The sequence below is a fragment of the Takifugu flavidus genome, chromosome 6 (genome assembly GCF_003711565.1).
Source record: "Takifugu flavidus isolate HTHZ2018 chromosome 6, ASM371156v2, whole genome shotgun sequence".
Lineage (NCBI taxonomy): Eukaryota > Metazoa > Chordata > Actinopteri > Tetraodontiformes > Tetraodontidae > Takifugu > Takifugu flavidus.
In genome coordinates, this window is record NC_079525.1 from 4,870,819 (window position 1) to 4,887,297 (window position 16,479).

The 16,479-nt window shown below is 45.4% G+C and overlaps 1 protein-coding gene across 1 annotated transcript; it reads left to right on the forward strand.

The window, feature by feature from the left end:
- The first annotated feature begins 420 nt into the window (after window positions 1-420).
- On the forward strand, window positions 421-15,776 carry fhdc1 (FH2 domain containing 1). Its single transcript, XM_057035023.1, has 12 exons — window positions 421-652; window positions 6,736-7,542; window positions 8,077-8,138; window positions 9,116-9,218; window positions 9,299-9,384; window positions 9,551-9,651; window positions 10,233-10,303; window positions 10,588-10,695; window positions 10,866-10,936; window positions 11,234-11,351; window positions 11,426-11,590; window positions 11,668-15,776. Exons 2-12 carry the CDS (start codon window positions 7,045-7,047, stop codon window positions 13,723-13,725), a joined length of 3,441 nt encoding a protein of 1,146 aa, XP_056891003.1. The 5' UTR covers window positions 421-652; window positions 6,736-7,044; the 3' UTR covers window positions 13,726-15,776.
- The last annotated feature ends 703 nt before the right edge of the window (window positions 15,777-16,479 follow it).

Below are 16,479 nucleotides of genomic sequence, written 5' to 3' on the forward strand. Positions count from 1 at the left end.
ACTTGAACAAAGATACATGTACATAAATGAAACATTTCCAAATCCGATCGAAAAGAGAATACATTAAAGTATATTTAAAAAATAGCCTACATGCTTGTTGGTGGTGTTTGTTTTATAGGAGAATTTGGGCCATTTGGCCAGGATGTTTATTTTCTTTTTCTTGTTTTAATGCTTTGATGTGTCAGCTCCAGCGATGTGGTGTATTTGCATATCAGAATTCATTTTGCCAGGTAATAATTCGAATCAGTGTTGTTCTTAAAGTATTTATGTCCATGTTATCTTGTCCCTGTCCATATCCTGCCATAAATCAACCACCTGTTGTTATTAAACAAACAAACCCGTCTCCATCCTACCTGACGTTTTGCCCGCATGGATTGCGGTGATTGCGCCGCCGCTGAGTGTCCGTGTGCGGCGCACAGACGTGAACGCGCCTCTTCCCACCTGAGCCAATCACGGCGCAGGACGCTCACAACACCGCGGTGCGTCGCCGCCGCTGCAGCGTGTCGCCGCACTGTTTGTGTCGCAGCTCGGCTGGGACGACCGCGTCTCACCCGCCGCCCTCTAACCCCGCAACACGGCGCAGGTTTGCTCCTCCGAAAAGTACCGACGGCGGGCGAGTTCCGCGTCCCCGGCGAGCCCCGTCATCCTTCCGGTGAGTCAAGCGGGACGATGCCGCCGCATCTCCCGCTGCGTGCGAACGGGGAAATATGGACCTTGTTGGAACTGCTGCGAGAAGTCTCGGTGCGGTGAAATGGCCCATTATGGGAGCAGTGTGGAGCAGTTTAACCTTTTGCTTCTCATGTCCTCTATTTTGTGTATTTACGGGGCTGTGTGGCCTCTAAACACAGCGAGCCCGTTCTACAACTTCATTCTAGCCTTTGTAGCAACTATAGCAAATTCTAATAATTATAAATATGTAACTACAGCAAACGGCACCCCTAAAAATCCAGCTGAACTCTGTTGAAGCGGTTGATCAATAGAAAACTTCTTATTGTGGTTGTTAATTAGTATTTGTAATGTTTTCTTTTGTTTTATTAATTACTAGTTTACTTCTTGTAAATAATACATATAATGTGATAAAAAAAGCCTGGTCTTTTCAATATATAGATATTTATTTACAGGTTTGCAAAAACCAATTCTCAAATTATTATTTTGCATGTTAACAAATGCACTTTGTAACACTTTTGCAGCCAGAAATGCTGCAAAACTTTCACAACAACATAACTGCGCACCTGACCAGGCATTTCTAGCACATTACACCCAGTCTGGCGCTTATTTTTGTCGTTAATTATAATTTCTCATCATATCTTATTGCCCACTTCCATAAATCTTGTATGGCTTTCCTGCTCTGTCCCGGTGATCGGCTCCTTCCCCAGCGTTCTTGGCCTTTGTACACTGGTACACATGCTGAGATGAATTAGAGGATAATCCATTCAAGTGTCGGGAACAATACCCCAGTGGAAATAAAAAGTTTCTGCCCAGGTCAGGTCAAGGGAGAGGGTGGTGTTGCCCCCCGGTTGCTGTGGAGGCCGAGTCTAACATGGAAAACTCAATTCTCTGACGTCAGCGCGAGGAGGAAGATGTTGGGGGGTCTTGATTTATTTCTGTGGGAGAGCGGAAGGCCTGAATAGCCGTTACCAACTTGGGTCAACTCAAGTGGTCTTTATGGCCCAAAAATCTGTCGCCATCTTATAAATTCAATTTTTGTCCTCAGTGACAAACGGCTAAAAATAAAACGCGCAACAAAAGGAGGGGAAAGAAAAGAGACAGAAAATTAAAGCGTCCTTGTTTGCATGCCTGCCTCGAATGTTACGCCCCCAGACTCCCACCCCTGATACCACCCGTGTCTCTTAGCGATGGGATGGCGGGACGGGGGCGGCGGACGACAAAAAGGAAGCAATTAAAAGATACTCATCTGATCCAGGTGTTATTTATGACAGACAACCATGCATCTACCTGGAGTTTCACAGGTATTAGTGTGTATTCTCCCCCAGCCTGCTGAGTGTCAGGGCCCATGGGCAAACACTCTTCTCCACTGCCTCGTAAACATGTTTGCATTCCCTCCATGTTGCCTCCCTGGCAACCTGAGCACAAGTCTGCTCGCTCATCACCCTTATATGCCACACTCACCTGCGCCTTGTTCACGAGCTGCTAATGATTTAAGTTGATGTGTAGTTTGTTTCTTTTTTTAGAAACTGGCACTTTATGTGCCGGCTTCTGTAGGTGGTGTCGATTCTGCAGAAAGCTGTGAAAGCTGAGGTACAGCAGGATTTGCCTGGAGCCGTCCTCGGCACCAGGCTCAGATTGCCTGTGCCAGAACCGGAGAGCAGAGCCGGGGGGTGCTGGAGACCCAGTGGTGTGCTGCAGGTCAGACACTGATCGCCTGTTCACAAAAGAACAAACAGAGGAGGACTCAAATCTTTGTTTTTGATCAGCAGCCCCGCCACAGATGGTGTCCCCCGTCTCAGTTCTTCCCCCATTACCTTGCCCGTCTGGGTTTTGTTTTACCTGGCTGTGCTCTGCTGTTTTATTAGGAGCCTGAGTGGGTGTCACGAAGGTCTAGGATGGCTCGTGATGCAATTAGGCCTGAGCTGATTTCTCAGTTCACTTTTTTTACTTGCCTTACTTTGGCGTAAGTGCTGAGCTGTTAGCGTTCTTTATTGTCAGTCTTTTAATGCTAGGGAGGACCATTTTGACTATCGGCGCATACATGTTTTAATAATTAACTAGCATGTGGATAATGTGTTTGCAGCGATGATTTTTGAGACGTTTGGACACCGTCTGATTGGTCTGTCACCAGGAGGCTAATACAAAGGGACACCTTGTTTACTGAAAGCGATTAAATGCATTTAGTTTTATGAGCTTTAACTGCTGGGTGTGATATAACATGAGTTACAGATGAGATGGTGACTCATATAAGTCTTAGCTAAAGTCGGTTTAAACAGTAATCAACAGTGGGAGCGCGTGTCCAGCTTTAATCTGGAGGCACAGGTTGTTATTACCAGATTTATGCTCAGCTTGGGGGATGTGTCCTGTCTGGGGGGGCTCTTGTCTCCGTACGCAGTCATTTTGAATCCTTTGTCCTAGGAATCTGCAGGAGTGTGTGTAACACATCATGACGTGCAGTTACCAAACAAGGCTGTGATTCCCCGCGATCATCTTCAGCTCAGAGGAATGATGCGATAGCTCGTGTTCTGACGGGGACGCTAATGCGTAAACCTGCTGCCTGAAAAGAGCAACATTCTGCTTTGACCTTCAACAGAAAGCAATGGCGCCCCTGTCGAGACATGCTTAGGCTGGCAAAATTTCTGCATTAGCAGTCTGCAAGCTGCTGTAAAGTTTTATTCGTTGTCAATAAGGAACAGAGAGTAGGTTTAAACAGATGTCCCGAAAAGAACCTTAAGATCCCCTGACTGCCCACAGAAGGGCATGATAGTGGCTGTTTTCTACACAATAAGAAATATCCACTGGACTTTTTATCAGTCTACTTTTCCTCCCCCAGTCACGTACGGCTTTCATGATTTTTTATGAATTTTAAAGTCTTCTGTCACCTTCAGCTGACAGCCTTTCTGTCACCCTGAATGGGACTCTGATGCAAAGACAGATTGAGGGATGATTGCCATCTATTTATAGCAACATTTGTGCACCAGTTTCATTCAAGGCAGGAGGGACAGTTTCAGGTGCATTTAGCAAAGCCCGAGCAGAGAAGCATTGTTTACGATGCGGATTCGGAGAGGTCCTATTTGCAGGAGATGCCTGTTTTTGGCTTATTTATAAAATTGGGTCAGTCGAGGTGACACAAATGCTTTTATTGAAAGACACCAGAGTATCCTCAGGTGACTGATAAGATTAATCTGAGCTGGGCAGTAACTGTGTTCAGTGGGGGCTTCTACCCATACTGGATGAAGTGCCATGCTGTGGACCTTGGTCTCTCCACACCAGACAGGTAATCTCCCTCAAACCGATTTTGCAGATTTGGGAATTAATGAATTTGTTGGCTGCATTAACCTTCATGCAAGGCATAACGTGACAACTGTTTGGCTGCTGGAGCAGGAGATAATCCTGCCACCCAATTTTATATATTTTATTTCAACACTATGTCAATAGGAAGAAATTTAATTCTCTTCAGTGCAAAATGGTCAGTCACCAATTGCTGACTGCAGTTAACAACATTTCACTGCTGTTTGTTTACTGTAATAAATAGTAATATAATTAATAGGACTTTCACAAGATTTAGCAAAACACAGCGCAGTTTTTTTGTCATCTGCCCTTTTGCCAGTGTTCAAGGTGTTCTGAGGGATCCAAAACAAACCTGACGGCTGACATCCCACTGAGCCCCACACAAAACAACTCTCAGCTAACGAGCGTTCCCATGGTAATGATGATGGAGCCTGAATTCCTTTTAAGTGCACCCGTTTGCCCCTTTGGTGTGAGTGAAAGACCTCAGCTCCGGGGGGATGTTCACTGACCCAGGGGAAATTGAAGTGGAAGTCAGCAACAGGGGATTATTATAACAGGTCCTGACCTTTGGCATTTCACATTTGTAGATGAGAACGGATTTGTTTTGGTTTTGACAGTCACCTCCGGTTTAAACATTTGAGCTTTCCATGAGAGTATATTATAGAACAAGGGATGAAAAACAGACGTCACATAGCTTATTTACCTAAATGTCATTGCCAAACTTGCCAAACTGCTCTGCCACCACACCATCATATACCAGCTCTTACCTGTAATATGAACTTTTTAAGGAAATGTCATTCACATTATTTCATTTTGCATGTGGCCAATGTAGCCTATAAAAAGGCTGCTGACAGTAGGCGGGGAATTCCTTGTCACTAATAAAGACAGATAGCAGCACTTTTGCCTGAGGAAGTACGGCAGGTGGGCTCCACAATCACTGCTCACAACAGCAGGTGAATGTGTGGAATCGGTCTGACAGAGCTCTGCCCCTCCCCGGGGCTCCGCGGTCTAGTGTTACTAGATTGTTCCTTCTCTTTAACTCACTAAAACCAAAGGATGGAAGTTCAGATGTTGTTTGCACCATATGAAATATGAAGTAGTCGCTGTCACAGAGCTGATTTTCCTTTGACAGACTGCAGCACTGTGGTCAAGTGTGTAATGGGACAGTTGCGTAACTATGGAAATTACAGCTGTTGACGGTTAGCTTAGCATGTGAGGGGTTTTCAAAGAAAAAAACAGACGTATGGCAACAGGTAACAATATAAATGTGGCACATTTCTATGATTGTTTTGGATTTATCCTCAAGAAAGCTAAAATTGTAAGGCTTAACTGCACATCTCTTTGTTAAGCCAAACTCCTCATTGCAGCTTAATGACAGAATACAGGATAGTGATAATTTACTGTTGGATTTTAGAAGAAATGTGGTTTTCTCATGTGACCTGAGGAGAACAGACCCTTCAAATGATTTAACACCTCAGTAAATGTATTACTAATAAGTTTTTGTTCTCTTTTGGTCATTTAATATTGTATGATGTTAATTTTGTGGATGACAGTTTTTAGTGAAATAAGATTTTAGGGTCAGATTCTCAAGGGTCAGATTGTTGCCGTGGCTGAGAGGTCAACAGAGGCACCGATGAGATTGTAATGTTTGGCACCTTAGAAGGTTTTCCTCCAACAGCAGAAGGAGTCGGCTCAGCGTGAGGTCAGATGTTCCGAGGGTCTCATGAATTAGTCATGAGTGACAGCGTGGTCCGGCTGAGCATGGAGGGAGCGAGGCCGATGTCGGCAACATGAGGCCGCTGGTGACGTCCGCTAACCCTATTAATTAGTCATCAACTCTGGGTATCAGATGGAGGCAGCTGCTAACGACGGGGAGATTAACGCAGAAGATTAACATGAAAATCATAATAATAAGATTAAACCTGTTTGAGTACCAGCAAATTGCCTTTGACTTGATGATTCATTGTCTGGAAGACCAGTCTGTTTCGTCTGTGAGGAGTAACAGATGACTGTTGCCATGTCAATTCTGCTTCTGAGTGATGCATTGCACTGAAACTCAACCAGTTCCCCTCCGACTAAGAGCTGGATCATCTATTTAACAAGAAGAGAGAGAGAAAGAGAAGGGAGGGGTGGACAGCAAGTGCTTCCTTCTCTTTGTTTCCTTCTCTTTGTTCCCTCCTCTTTTAAGAGTTGGAAAACTCTCTTAAAGAGCAGTTTAAAAAAATAAAAATAATTTATTCAGCCCTATTTTATCTACGTATAGATGGTAACTGACCGCCCTTATCAGACCATCTGACTACAAAATGTTTCTAATTACATTTAATTGCTGCCAGTCACTTGAATGAAATTGATTTTATGGTGTCTCTGCAGGGGATTCAAGACGTTATTAGGCTAGGAATAACTGACCAGGCCAGGGTTATGCAACTTTAGTAAAATGTGAATTATTTATCTACCTCGCTGAAGGCTTCATGCTAAATGCGAGTATTTGGGACTCGTCCGCCGCTTGAGAAGTTCTAGAGAATGAAATGACACTAAACAGAAGCTAAGCTGTGGGTGCAACGTCTCTGTCCATTATTCACCCCACAGCCCGACTTCAAAGCCCTCACAAACTGAGAAAAAATAGGATTTGCCTATTCCTTCATCGTCATCCCCTTTAACTGGGTACCCCTTCTCTTTTGATCTGTCTCACCCTTAATATCTACTTAATTTCAGACTCCATGACAACGTGCATGACCACCTCCGTCTAATCCCGTCCTGTGTTGTCTTCTCCCCTAGACCCATGGCCCTCACCGCCCACCACCCGCTGCCCCTGGGAGGTACCCTTCAAAGGCTCTGCTCAACACGAAGGACGACCGCCTGAGTGATGGAGGTGGACGCGATCGCCCAGGCACCCATCACCGACGAAGGGACACATTCCCTGTTGTAGCAGTAGGATGACGCAGCGTTTTAATGCTCTCCAGAGTGAAGAACATTAACCTGTGCTTTGGAATACGCTCGGAAGCACTCGTTTGATCAGGTTTTTTTACGTCAGCATCGAGCACATGAGGCCCGGTGGAGTTTCTGTGCTGACTGCTTCGCCTTGGGATGCTTGTTATGAGTTGCCCGTCCACAACCAATGAGCCAGAGAGCTGCAGCAGCGATGGGGGCAGCTGCACTGCTTCCTCCTCCGTCACCAGCGCCTCTGACCTATCCTCTATGTCCGGACACACTCACTCCATCGAGGATGCAGCCAGCAGCTCCAAGATCTCCGCACCTCCCCCTCCACCCCTGCCGCCCCTGCCTCCGAGGGCGCCGCCGCCGCCTCCTCTGCCCCCGTTGACCTCGTCCACCAACACCAGGAAGAAGCGTAGAGTCCGCAGCTTCTTCTGGAAGCCCATACCAGAGGAGAAGGTGCGCGGGAAGCCCAACATCTGGACGCTGGCGGTGCGGCAGCAGCAGTACCAGATTGACGTCCGCTCTGTGGAGGAGCTCTTTGGGCATCAGGAGGAGACGGCGACATGTGCGCGAGGGACGGCGTCCCACGCCGGGACCTCAAATCACATCTCCAGGTCTCGGTCCTTCAAGGAGAGCACCAAAGGGGAGGTAAACATAATAATGTTACACAACCAGATGTCCAAGAGGTCTTTTTATATTTATAAAGATGTACAATCTCTGTACATAAAAGCTCTGTACATACATGCTGTTGTTTATGTAACAAATCAAGCTCTTTTTGCTGATATAAAGGTTTTGCTAATGACATTAATGCAGAGGAAGCAAGTCTGCCCTTCACCCACAGTATCAAAACCTTCCTGCAGGGCTGTTTGATTACAGATCTCACTTAGTAAAAAAGTGTGTTTGTGTCAGTATGGGCAGTAACATACAGCAATTTGCATCTCAGATGCTATTGACTGTGGTTTAAAAGCCATACAGGCTATACAGTCGCCCATTAAAGACTTATCATCCAGAGAGGAAGGCTGCACACGAGGCCCGGTGGAGTTTCGCTATCCCATGAGGTGGAGCAGCTGTGTGAGGTGGTGTAGGTAACTAAACAACATCCAGGATGCAGGGACTGTGTGTGTTTACAGGGACCTGTAGATATATGATCCAGTTCTTCCCTCACTTAAGGTGTGTTTTCAGATCAGTATCCTCGACTCCAAGAGGGGGATGAACGTGGGCATTTTCCTGAAGCAGTTCAAGAAGTAAGTTTCCCACCTGAAAACGAACAGCATAAGTTACATCTTTGTGGTTTATTCGCCCCTAAGCGGTCAAAACTGAAATGAAAGCTGAAATTTACTGAGCCCATTTTGATAACCGTAGAAGTCCTCTGACAGGTTACTGTCTAATATGAACAGCTGAACTTATTTTGGTATCAGTCAAAACGAGCGATGCCAAAGTGGCCTTTTTCCCAGATGCTTGATGAACTGGCTTTTTTGAGCCCGTTCTCAGCTGTCACTGCTTTTGAAAGGTGAAAATCAAAATGATAAGTCCACACCTGAGCCAGTGCTTGACATTAATCTGTCTCGTGGGAGAGATCACATCCTCCATCAGTTCATAAATGTAACCTGTATTGTAACTGTATATTTAAAGCATTTACAGTTTTCTGGCTCGTAAAAGGTTCATTAAAATGTGCAGAACTGGATCAGATTATATCTGCGTGCTGTGCCAGGTACTCCAACAGGCTTCCATTGTTTGTTTGGTGGCACGTTTAAGTGCGCTCTGCCCCAAGTTTCTCTGCAAATATTCTGCAGCGGTCGAGAATAAGAAGTGAGTTAGTAGTCTGGTTTGCATGACGGCGTGTTTGCATGGCTCCCCACTGTATTTTAATGACATTTGAATGTCAGCCATTCTTTGGGGAGTGAGGTCATCAGATACTCTTTACATTTTATCCTCTTATTCTTGAATGAAAAATAATGCTGCAGTTCCTATGGAAACACCAGGCTTATGAGTTTAATTTTAGCTATTTAATGTATTAAATAAGATAATCATAATTTTAAGGCTGTATCAATGTTTAACAAAAGCTATGTGATGTGATTAAGTGATGAGACAGCACACCTGGAGAGGAAAAGGGGTTTAATTTTAGTTTTATTTGGCTGTGAGACGGCTGGCTTAACACGCATAATGAGAAGGCACCTGTGCCATTTATCATGGAGCCTTAATGGAATAAACTGCCCTCCAGGTCTAATCGCTCTATTGTGGAAGACATACGGCGAGGAGACGGGAAGATTTATGGAGCAGAGCTACTGAAAGACCTGCTGAAGCTGCTGCCCATCTCAGAGGAGGTTTGTGTCGCCAAAACTCACAATAACCGGCTGATCGCGCCACAATGGAGCCGGCTCAACTTCCTCTGTTTCCTCAACAGATCAAGAAACTTCAGGAATTTAAAGGAGATCCAGACAAGCTGACACTGGTGGATTCCTTTATGTATTTATTGATCCAGGTGCCTCGGTGCGTTTCTATAGTTACTGTGTACAGAGTGTAGTAGTCAAATGGAAATATGACAGTTTTAAGTTTCATGAGGTCACAAAAACTTTGTTCTGTTCTCCTTAGTCATCATTTTGTCGCAGCTTTAATTTTACAAGCACTGTTTGAAAAATGTGTTTGGGTTTTGCAGGTTTGAGGTTCGTATCGAGGCCATGGTCCTCCGAGAAGAGATATTTCCCTTATGTGCTGTGATGAGCCGAGAGATCGACGTCGTACGTGTTGCCACTAAAGGTAAACACACACATGCGCGCGCACACATACTCGCTCTCGCAGGTGACCCGGATATTTGAGCTGATGAAATCATACAAATGTCACCTGAGAGCAGCATAGGAATGTGTGTGTTTTGCATTTTTCTTTCACGGTTAAACAGTTTTTGACACAATTTTTACAAGCACATGCTTGCATTGATACTCACAGACATCTTTCTGGGTGCCAACCAGCTGTTTAAAATAGATTAGTGATAGAACTTTACTTTCAAATCCCCCGGTTGAGCTTCTGTCACTTCAGCTGAGTCATACATTCCTTCTGTGCTGTAGCGGATTTTCTTAAACCCTTTTCCACAGAACTGTGACCTTTTCTCTGCATTGCAGAGCTATCACTCAGTACCTGCTCTGGGCAAAAGAAACAGACCTTTCAGTGATGTAATTTAATGAAAACATCCACCAGAACCTAGCTTTTAACCTCATGGCCAAAATGAGTTTCTTTTTCTCTGCCTTCTTGCCAGGCTGACTGTGTGACGTATTAATATTCTGCACATGGAGGACCGTGTACAATGTATTAATGATCCACCGCTATGTTGTCTTGTCCATTAGAGCTGATGAGCTGCGAGGAGCTACATGCTATCCTGCATCTGGTGCTTCAGGCTGGAAACATCATGAATGCAGTAAGTCACCAAGGTTTTTTCAGTAGGTTCCTATCTATCGTTATTATATAATTGTTTTCAGGATGTTACAGGAAGCCACTACACACCACGGTGAGCAGTGCAGTATTTTGTAAATCAGAGCCAATCTACCCGAGGGCTGCTAAATGAGGCTCCTATTAAAACAAAACTTTGCTCATTAAAATGTTGGTCTATCTCTTAAATCATTACTGGACATGAATAGAAAAGTCTGGAATAATCTACGCCGCTGCCTCGATAATGGAGACATAATCGTCTGTGGTTTTCAGGGCGGCTACGCAGGAAATGCCGTAGGGTTCAAACTGTCATCTCTCCTCTCGCTGGCTGACACCAAGGCCAACAAGCCAGGGATGAATCTGCTGCACTTCGTTGCCATGGTTGGTAAAAGCGACCGTTACATAATTTGACGCATCACTACCTTTCGAGATATGCTATTATAAAGAATTTAAACTGTAACGTGTAGGTTTTTAAAATAATTGAAACTGCGTACATGCAAGTTGCCACAGTGAGAGTAGTCTTCCCAACAACAACGTGTTTGTCCACGCAGGAGGCAAAGAAAAAAGATGAGAAGCTGCTCAAGTTTCCAGAAGAACTTCAGGATGTCCAGAGTGCAGCCAGGTAAACCGCTGCATTATGTTCGAGATTCAGGAAGTGACCAGTCAATATCCCTGTGTTGACATCAGGACTTCCATGTTTAGAAATAACACCAGTTGCTACATTACTGCAGCTTACGCCAGTAGTGAGATCCAGAATCCAGACGGTGCTTCACAAGGTCACTTCTTAGTTGAGCCACTGCAGCTTCTGCATCATGGAGCAAAGTTACACCCCACCCCCAGCCCATCACACTCAGCCTTAGACTCAGTGTTGTGAATATAATCAAATGCCACTGCTGTTTTGGGGTTTTTTTGTCTGAAGAATCTCCGTGGAAAACATCGAGTTGGAGTTTTCCTCCCTGTACGTTCGCATTAAATCCCTGGAGGAGAAAGTCCAAGGAGATCCGGAGCTCCAGCAGCAGTTAGAACCCTTCCTGAAGGTAAAGAAGCTGGATTTCTGAGCACACCGACCGAAGCGGTTTAGATAAATGACAGCATTTGTTTGACGTCGCAGAGTTCCGCACAGACACTTCAGGAGCTGAAGAGACGCAGGCTGGAGCTACGTAAAGAGGGAAATGCTCTCATCGATTTCTTCTGCGAGGACAAGGATACGTTTAAGCTGGACGAATGCTTCCGCATCTTTCAAGACTTCTGCATAAAATTTAAAAAAGCTGTCAAGGTTGGTTTCTATGATAGTGGAGCGCTGATTCTTTCAATAAAGATGAACGTCAATGTCTCCATCTCCCTTTCTCTTAGGACAACATGGAACGTGAGCTGAAGGAAGCAGCAAGACAGCGGCGTCTGCGAGAACTGGAGGAAAAACGCTTTGCCTGGTCAGGTGTGGATCAGAGCGGCGTCTTCGGCCGGAGCAGCAGCGAGAACGACGTGGAGATGCTCACCAAGGAATGTCTCCTGGACTTCCTCCAGCAGAGGTCCCAGAGTCCTAAACGCCCACTGGGACGCTCCGCCAGTGCCCGCCGCCATCGTCACACAATGAACTCTGTAGCGGACAGAGAACTCCAAGGGTACCTGGAGCTGTTCGGACGAGCTGAGAATCCCGCCAACTGTTCCAAGTTTAACAGTCTGCCTCGGTCAGGCCGCACCGTTCAGAGGAATACGATGTCCTGGATCTCAGCCCAGGACGACAACCGTGAGCTGGGCTACAACAGGCAGCTTACGTCTCCACATGCAGAAACGGAACCCATCAGCCCACTGGCCAAGTTTTCTTCCTCTGGAATAAACGATGATCCATACAACAACAACAACGCCAGTTACTTATCACTGTCGGAGGCCAGTGCGCTGCACACGTCCTTCTTTGTCTTTCAGAAGTCTGAGAATCTTCCAAACACAACCAGCACGATGAATGTTAGCATAGAGAGACACACTTTAGTCCCAAGTCCTCAAGCTTTCGAGCTGCTGAGCCCAAACAATAACAGTAATCACATGCACTTTGTCAACCAGGGGGATGTTGTGGTGACTGACTTGGACGGGGAGAGACAATCATTCCCCGTAGGTCTAGAGTCGCTGGACAATAAAGTTTTGGGAAGAGGAGTGGATCAGAAAGCCTGTGGAGAGAAAATGGGCCGCCTCAATCATGCTGGAGTCTTTCCGGACAGAGAGAAAGAAGACGACAGCACCATTTCCTCAACAACCTGTGACACGTCGCTTCCACTTGACACAGCTGTGTCCAATAAGAAGCCGGGGTTCTGCATTGTAGACTGCACAGAAACAGACTGTTCTGTCACATTAGATTATTCTGATGTCGAGAGCTCATCTTTGACCAAAGAGGGGCTTTTAAGAACTGACTGCAGCAAAGATAAGCCAGACCCAAACTCCCTGTCTTCTAATTTGGAGTGTATGTCCCCCAACGACCAATCTGTTTCGACCAGCGAGCTCTCAGCACCGAAATCTGTAGACGTCGCATGCATGACGCAGTCTCCTGTCACAGACGAGTGGGAAACGGAGAGCTGTGACACCACAGAGGGAAAACCAGTCATGGAGAAGGAGGGAAGCAGCACAAAAACAGCTCTCATAAAGAATAATCCCAACAAAATGAGCCGAGGCCGGGTGGTGAGAACGCTTAACAGCAGCGAAAGCCAAGGAATGCGCAAAGTTGTGCCCATTACCAAGCTCGCCAGGGCAGGAAGCGGCAAGAGGCCAGAGGGTTACGATGGTGCGGAGTCACGACGGCCTCTTAGAGACCAGAGTATACCGGCGCGAGGGAGGGGTGAGAGGACGAGGCCGCTCAGACACTCGAGTCTGCCTCCTGACGAGTCCAAAGCTCAAAGGGGAACTCCTCTGGCCTCCAGCGCTTCAAGGTGGACGCGGGATCCATCGGGACGAAAGGCTTCCATTAACAAACCGAGCGCCAAACCTCTGCGGAACATCCCCAAACCTGCTCACGAGGAGAAGATGTGCCGGTCCACCATGAGAGCGCTCACGCAGACCAACTCGAACAGCGGCTCCGCTGCGCTCGGCGCTAAAAACACCTCAGACGTCCCCGGCTTTGCGCGCAACACCGTGGCCTCATCCTCCAGGACCAAGAAGGAGCCCGGCCCCCTCTCCGTCCCCCCCACGCCCTCTCGCAGCCCCTCCTTCCGAGGCAGACAAAACTCAGTGAAACTGAACCGACCTTCGCCTCCCGTTCACGACGAGCTCCAGGGGAGCAGCGTGCGGAGGGTGCAGAGCGTGAAGGCAGCCAGTCGCAGCGCCTATCGCAGTGAGACGCCCCCACCACTGCAGACTAACAGCTGTTCGGAAAAATCCGTCCCGTCCAGAGATTCGAGCAGAGGTGTTAAACCGAGCTGGAAGTAAACTGCTGCTTCCACCTCTTCTGTACACATTTAATCTCACATCATGCAAAACACAGCTGTGTTGGAGGAGATTGTCATTTTCTTAATGTAGCTGAATCGTTATCAGGTATGAGACATGCAAAGAGCAAGATGCAATGAGCTGTTACTGCATGCTGTTAGTTCAGATGATTATATTCATATCTTTATTTTTTTCCTATCTAACCTGACAAGTGGCGAATTGGTATTTTGTGTCACACGAGGGCCTCTTTGCCTGCTTAGCTGTCGCATTGTAATGGTGACTGTGATGCTGCTAATTAGCGCTGACAATTGAAGGCCGCATTTCACTCTGTTTTCCTTCGGGTTGACGTGACTTCGTGTATTTTCCCCTGCTGCTGTTGCTACGGCGTCTTCTGTCGTCTCCGCTTCGAGTCCTTTTCTCGATACCTCAAAAAGATCGCAGTGGCCTTGTACCAGCCGAATTTCCATTCAGCGCTGCATGATAAAATCTATATACGAACCGAAGTTAATATCTTTCTTTTCAAATTCTGCAATGTGCTTTAAAATATTAAGGTTCCAGTGATGAACTAGTGGTCCAACTGTGGTACTGCGTGTACCTTGTGTATGTCTGTGTCAGTAGTTAGTAACTCCTCCATAGTATCATGGAGCAGATGTGCACATAGTTCTGCGGCTAATACGCGGTTGATTCCTCCATCAGTCCAGCTGAAGCAATTATGTGATTGCCTGCACAGCCCTATGTGTTCTTACGACCCCCGCTGTGGTCCATTAGTGCCTCCATGAATCCACACAGGAAACCATCCATCTGAAAGATGAAACTGATTAACAAAGTCACACCGCTTTTGCCTTTCCCACTTCCATTGTGCCAGTCAGAGGTGACATAACTCATCACTGTGTTGCCTTAAAGCTTCAAACGCTCGTTCACCGTCCACTTTTTTTGACCGTTGCTGTGATTTCACGCACTGCCAATTCAAGATTCAGCATGCAAGGAGTTAATTTTGTGCATACAAGCATCCGTATCTCCCGAGACCAGAGCTGACGGTGTTTAAATGCTGGGGAGGGGGGGGGGCTATTGTTGTTGCTTGTGATGCACAAGGCATAACAAAAGACCAGTGTGACGTCCCAGCCTGTGTGGCCTGTGTGGCCATGGAAGCTGTCCCAAACACACCTGGCACAGAGGCTCAACTCTTCCAAATCCGAGGGCGTTGAAGGATAAGTGCTTTTGCTTAGAAGCTTCTCTTTATGTCTCCTAGTTTTGTTAAGCGCCTGAATGTTAATGAGATTATAAGAACAACCATGTTTTTTCTGCATATGTTTCACTATTCTTTTGAAATTGACTGATTTCCTTTAAACTCTGCCCAATCTCTTTATCCAAATACACATTTTCTCATTCGTTTACACTTTGCTTGATTGATCAAACCTGTTTACACCATTCAGACATTGTTCACAGTAGTTTGTCATTTAAAAACTGTCAATAAAGAAACGTCTGGTGGTTAATATCAATCCCATCTGCCTTTTGGATCGAACTGGGGAACAGCTGGATCTTTTCCTGTGCCTTTCTCCGACTCTGACGCAGCTGCTCCTCCGACCTCTCTTGTGTATCCCACAATCCCCTCCTGCAACCTTTTTACTGCCCCTAGAGTGAAATTTAAACACGTATTGGCCCTTTTCATCACAACTTCCTTTTTACAGGAAGGTGGTTACCACGGTAACCGCGCAAACATCTATTACCATTACTTGGTTAAAGAGTTGTAAACTTGGAAAAAGTCACTGCAGTCTTGCTAAACTATTATTTGTCAAACTTGCACCTCACTATGACTGGCTTTTATTCATGATTATGTATAGATCATTCTATATTTCTCCTCCCAGGTTATTTCATGTGTTTCACATGACATTTCCATAAGAATAGAGATGACCGCTGTTTACTGCTGACATCAAACAGTGTTATTGGTCTGTTTCAGCCTCACTGTGAAAAGAAAAACGATTTTCCAGAGCACAAAATGTCCCAGTTAATGTGACCTTTGCATCAGAATAAAACCAAATATGGTCATATTGCTATGGAATTGATTTTTAGTCATTCTTTTTAGCATAAAACTTGCTTAAATGCATCCAACCAATACAAAATACTTTCTTGAAAAGTCAAAACTGGTCACCTTTGCACAATTAAACTGTAGTTTTCTGTATTTTAAAATCAAGTGTCATTTCCTCATTTGGATTATTTAAAACTAGATCATTTTATCAGACAAAGCCTTTCAAGCAAGTGGAACAGCTGATGTTGATCCACACAAAATCTCCCACCATCTGCCTGTTGACCACTAGATGGCAGCAGAGAACCGTATATAATCGTTCGACAGTTGAAATTGCCAACAGATGATCCACAATTTAAATTTTAATTAAATACCTGTATATTTGATCCGTACAACTGTAGATGTTATTTCGAATAACTGTATTTACTGTCATTTTAACTGGAGCAATTAATCCATCAGATATTTTAGTTCCTCTCATGAAAGCGACCCCTGAATGCATCCTTAATTTCTAATTTCTAAAAACTTCCCCCTATATATTTCGACAATATAATACTATATCTTGAATACATTGCATTGTGTGTCAAAATTATCAATGACTGACTATGAGGTCTGTGAAATGAAAGGATTTCTAATGTGATTTCATTATTTGTCTGTTACTTATTAATTCCCACTGTATATTGGCGTCAGACGAGAGGTGGGCATTGTCTCATGACCTTTCATAGGCATGATCAGAT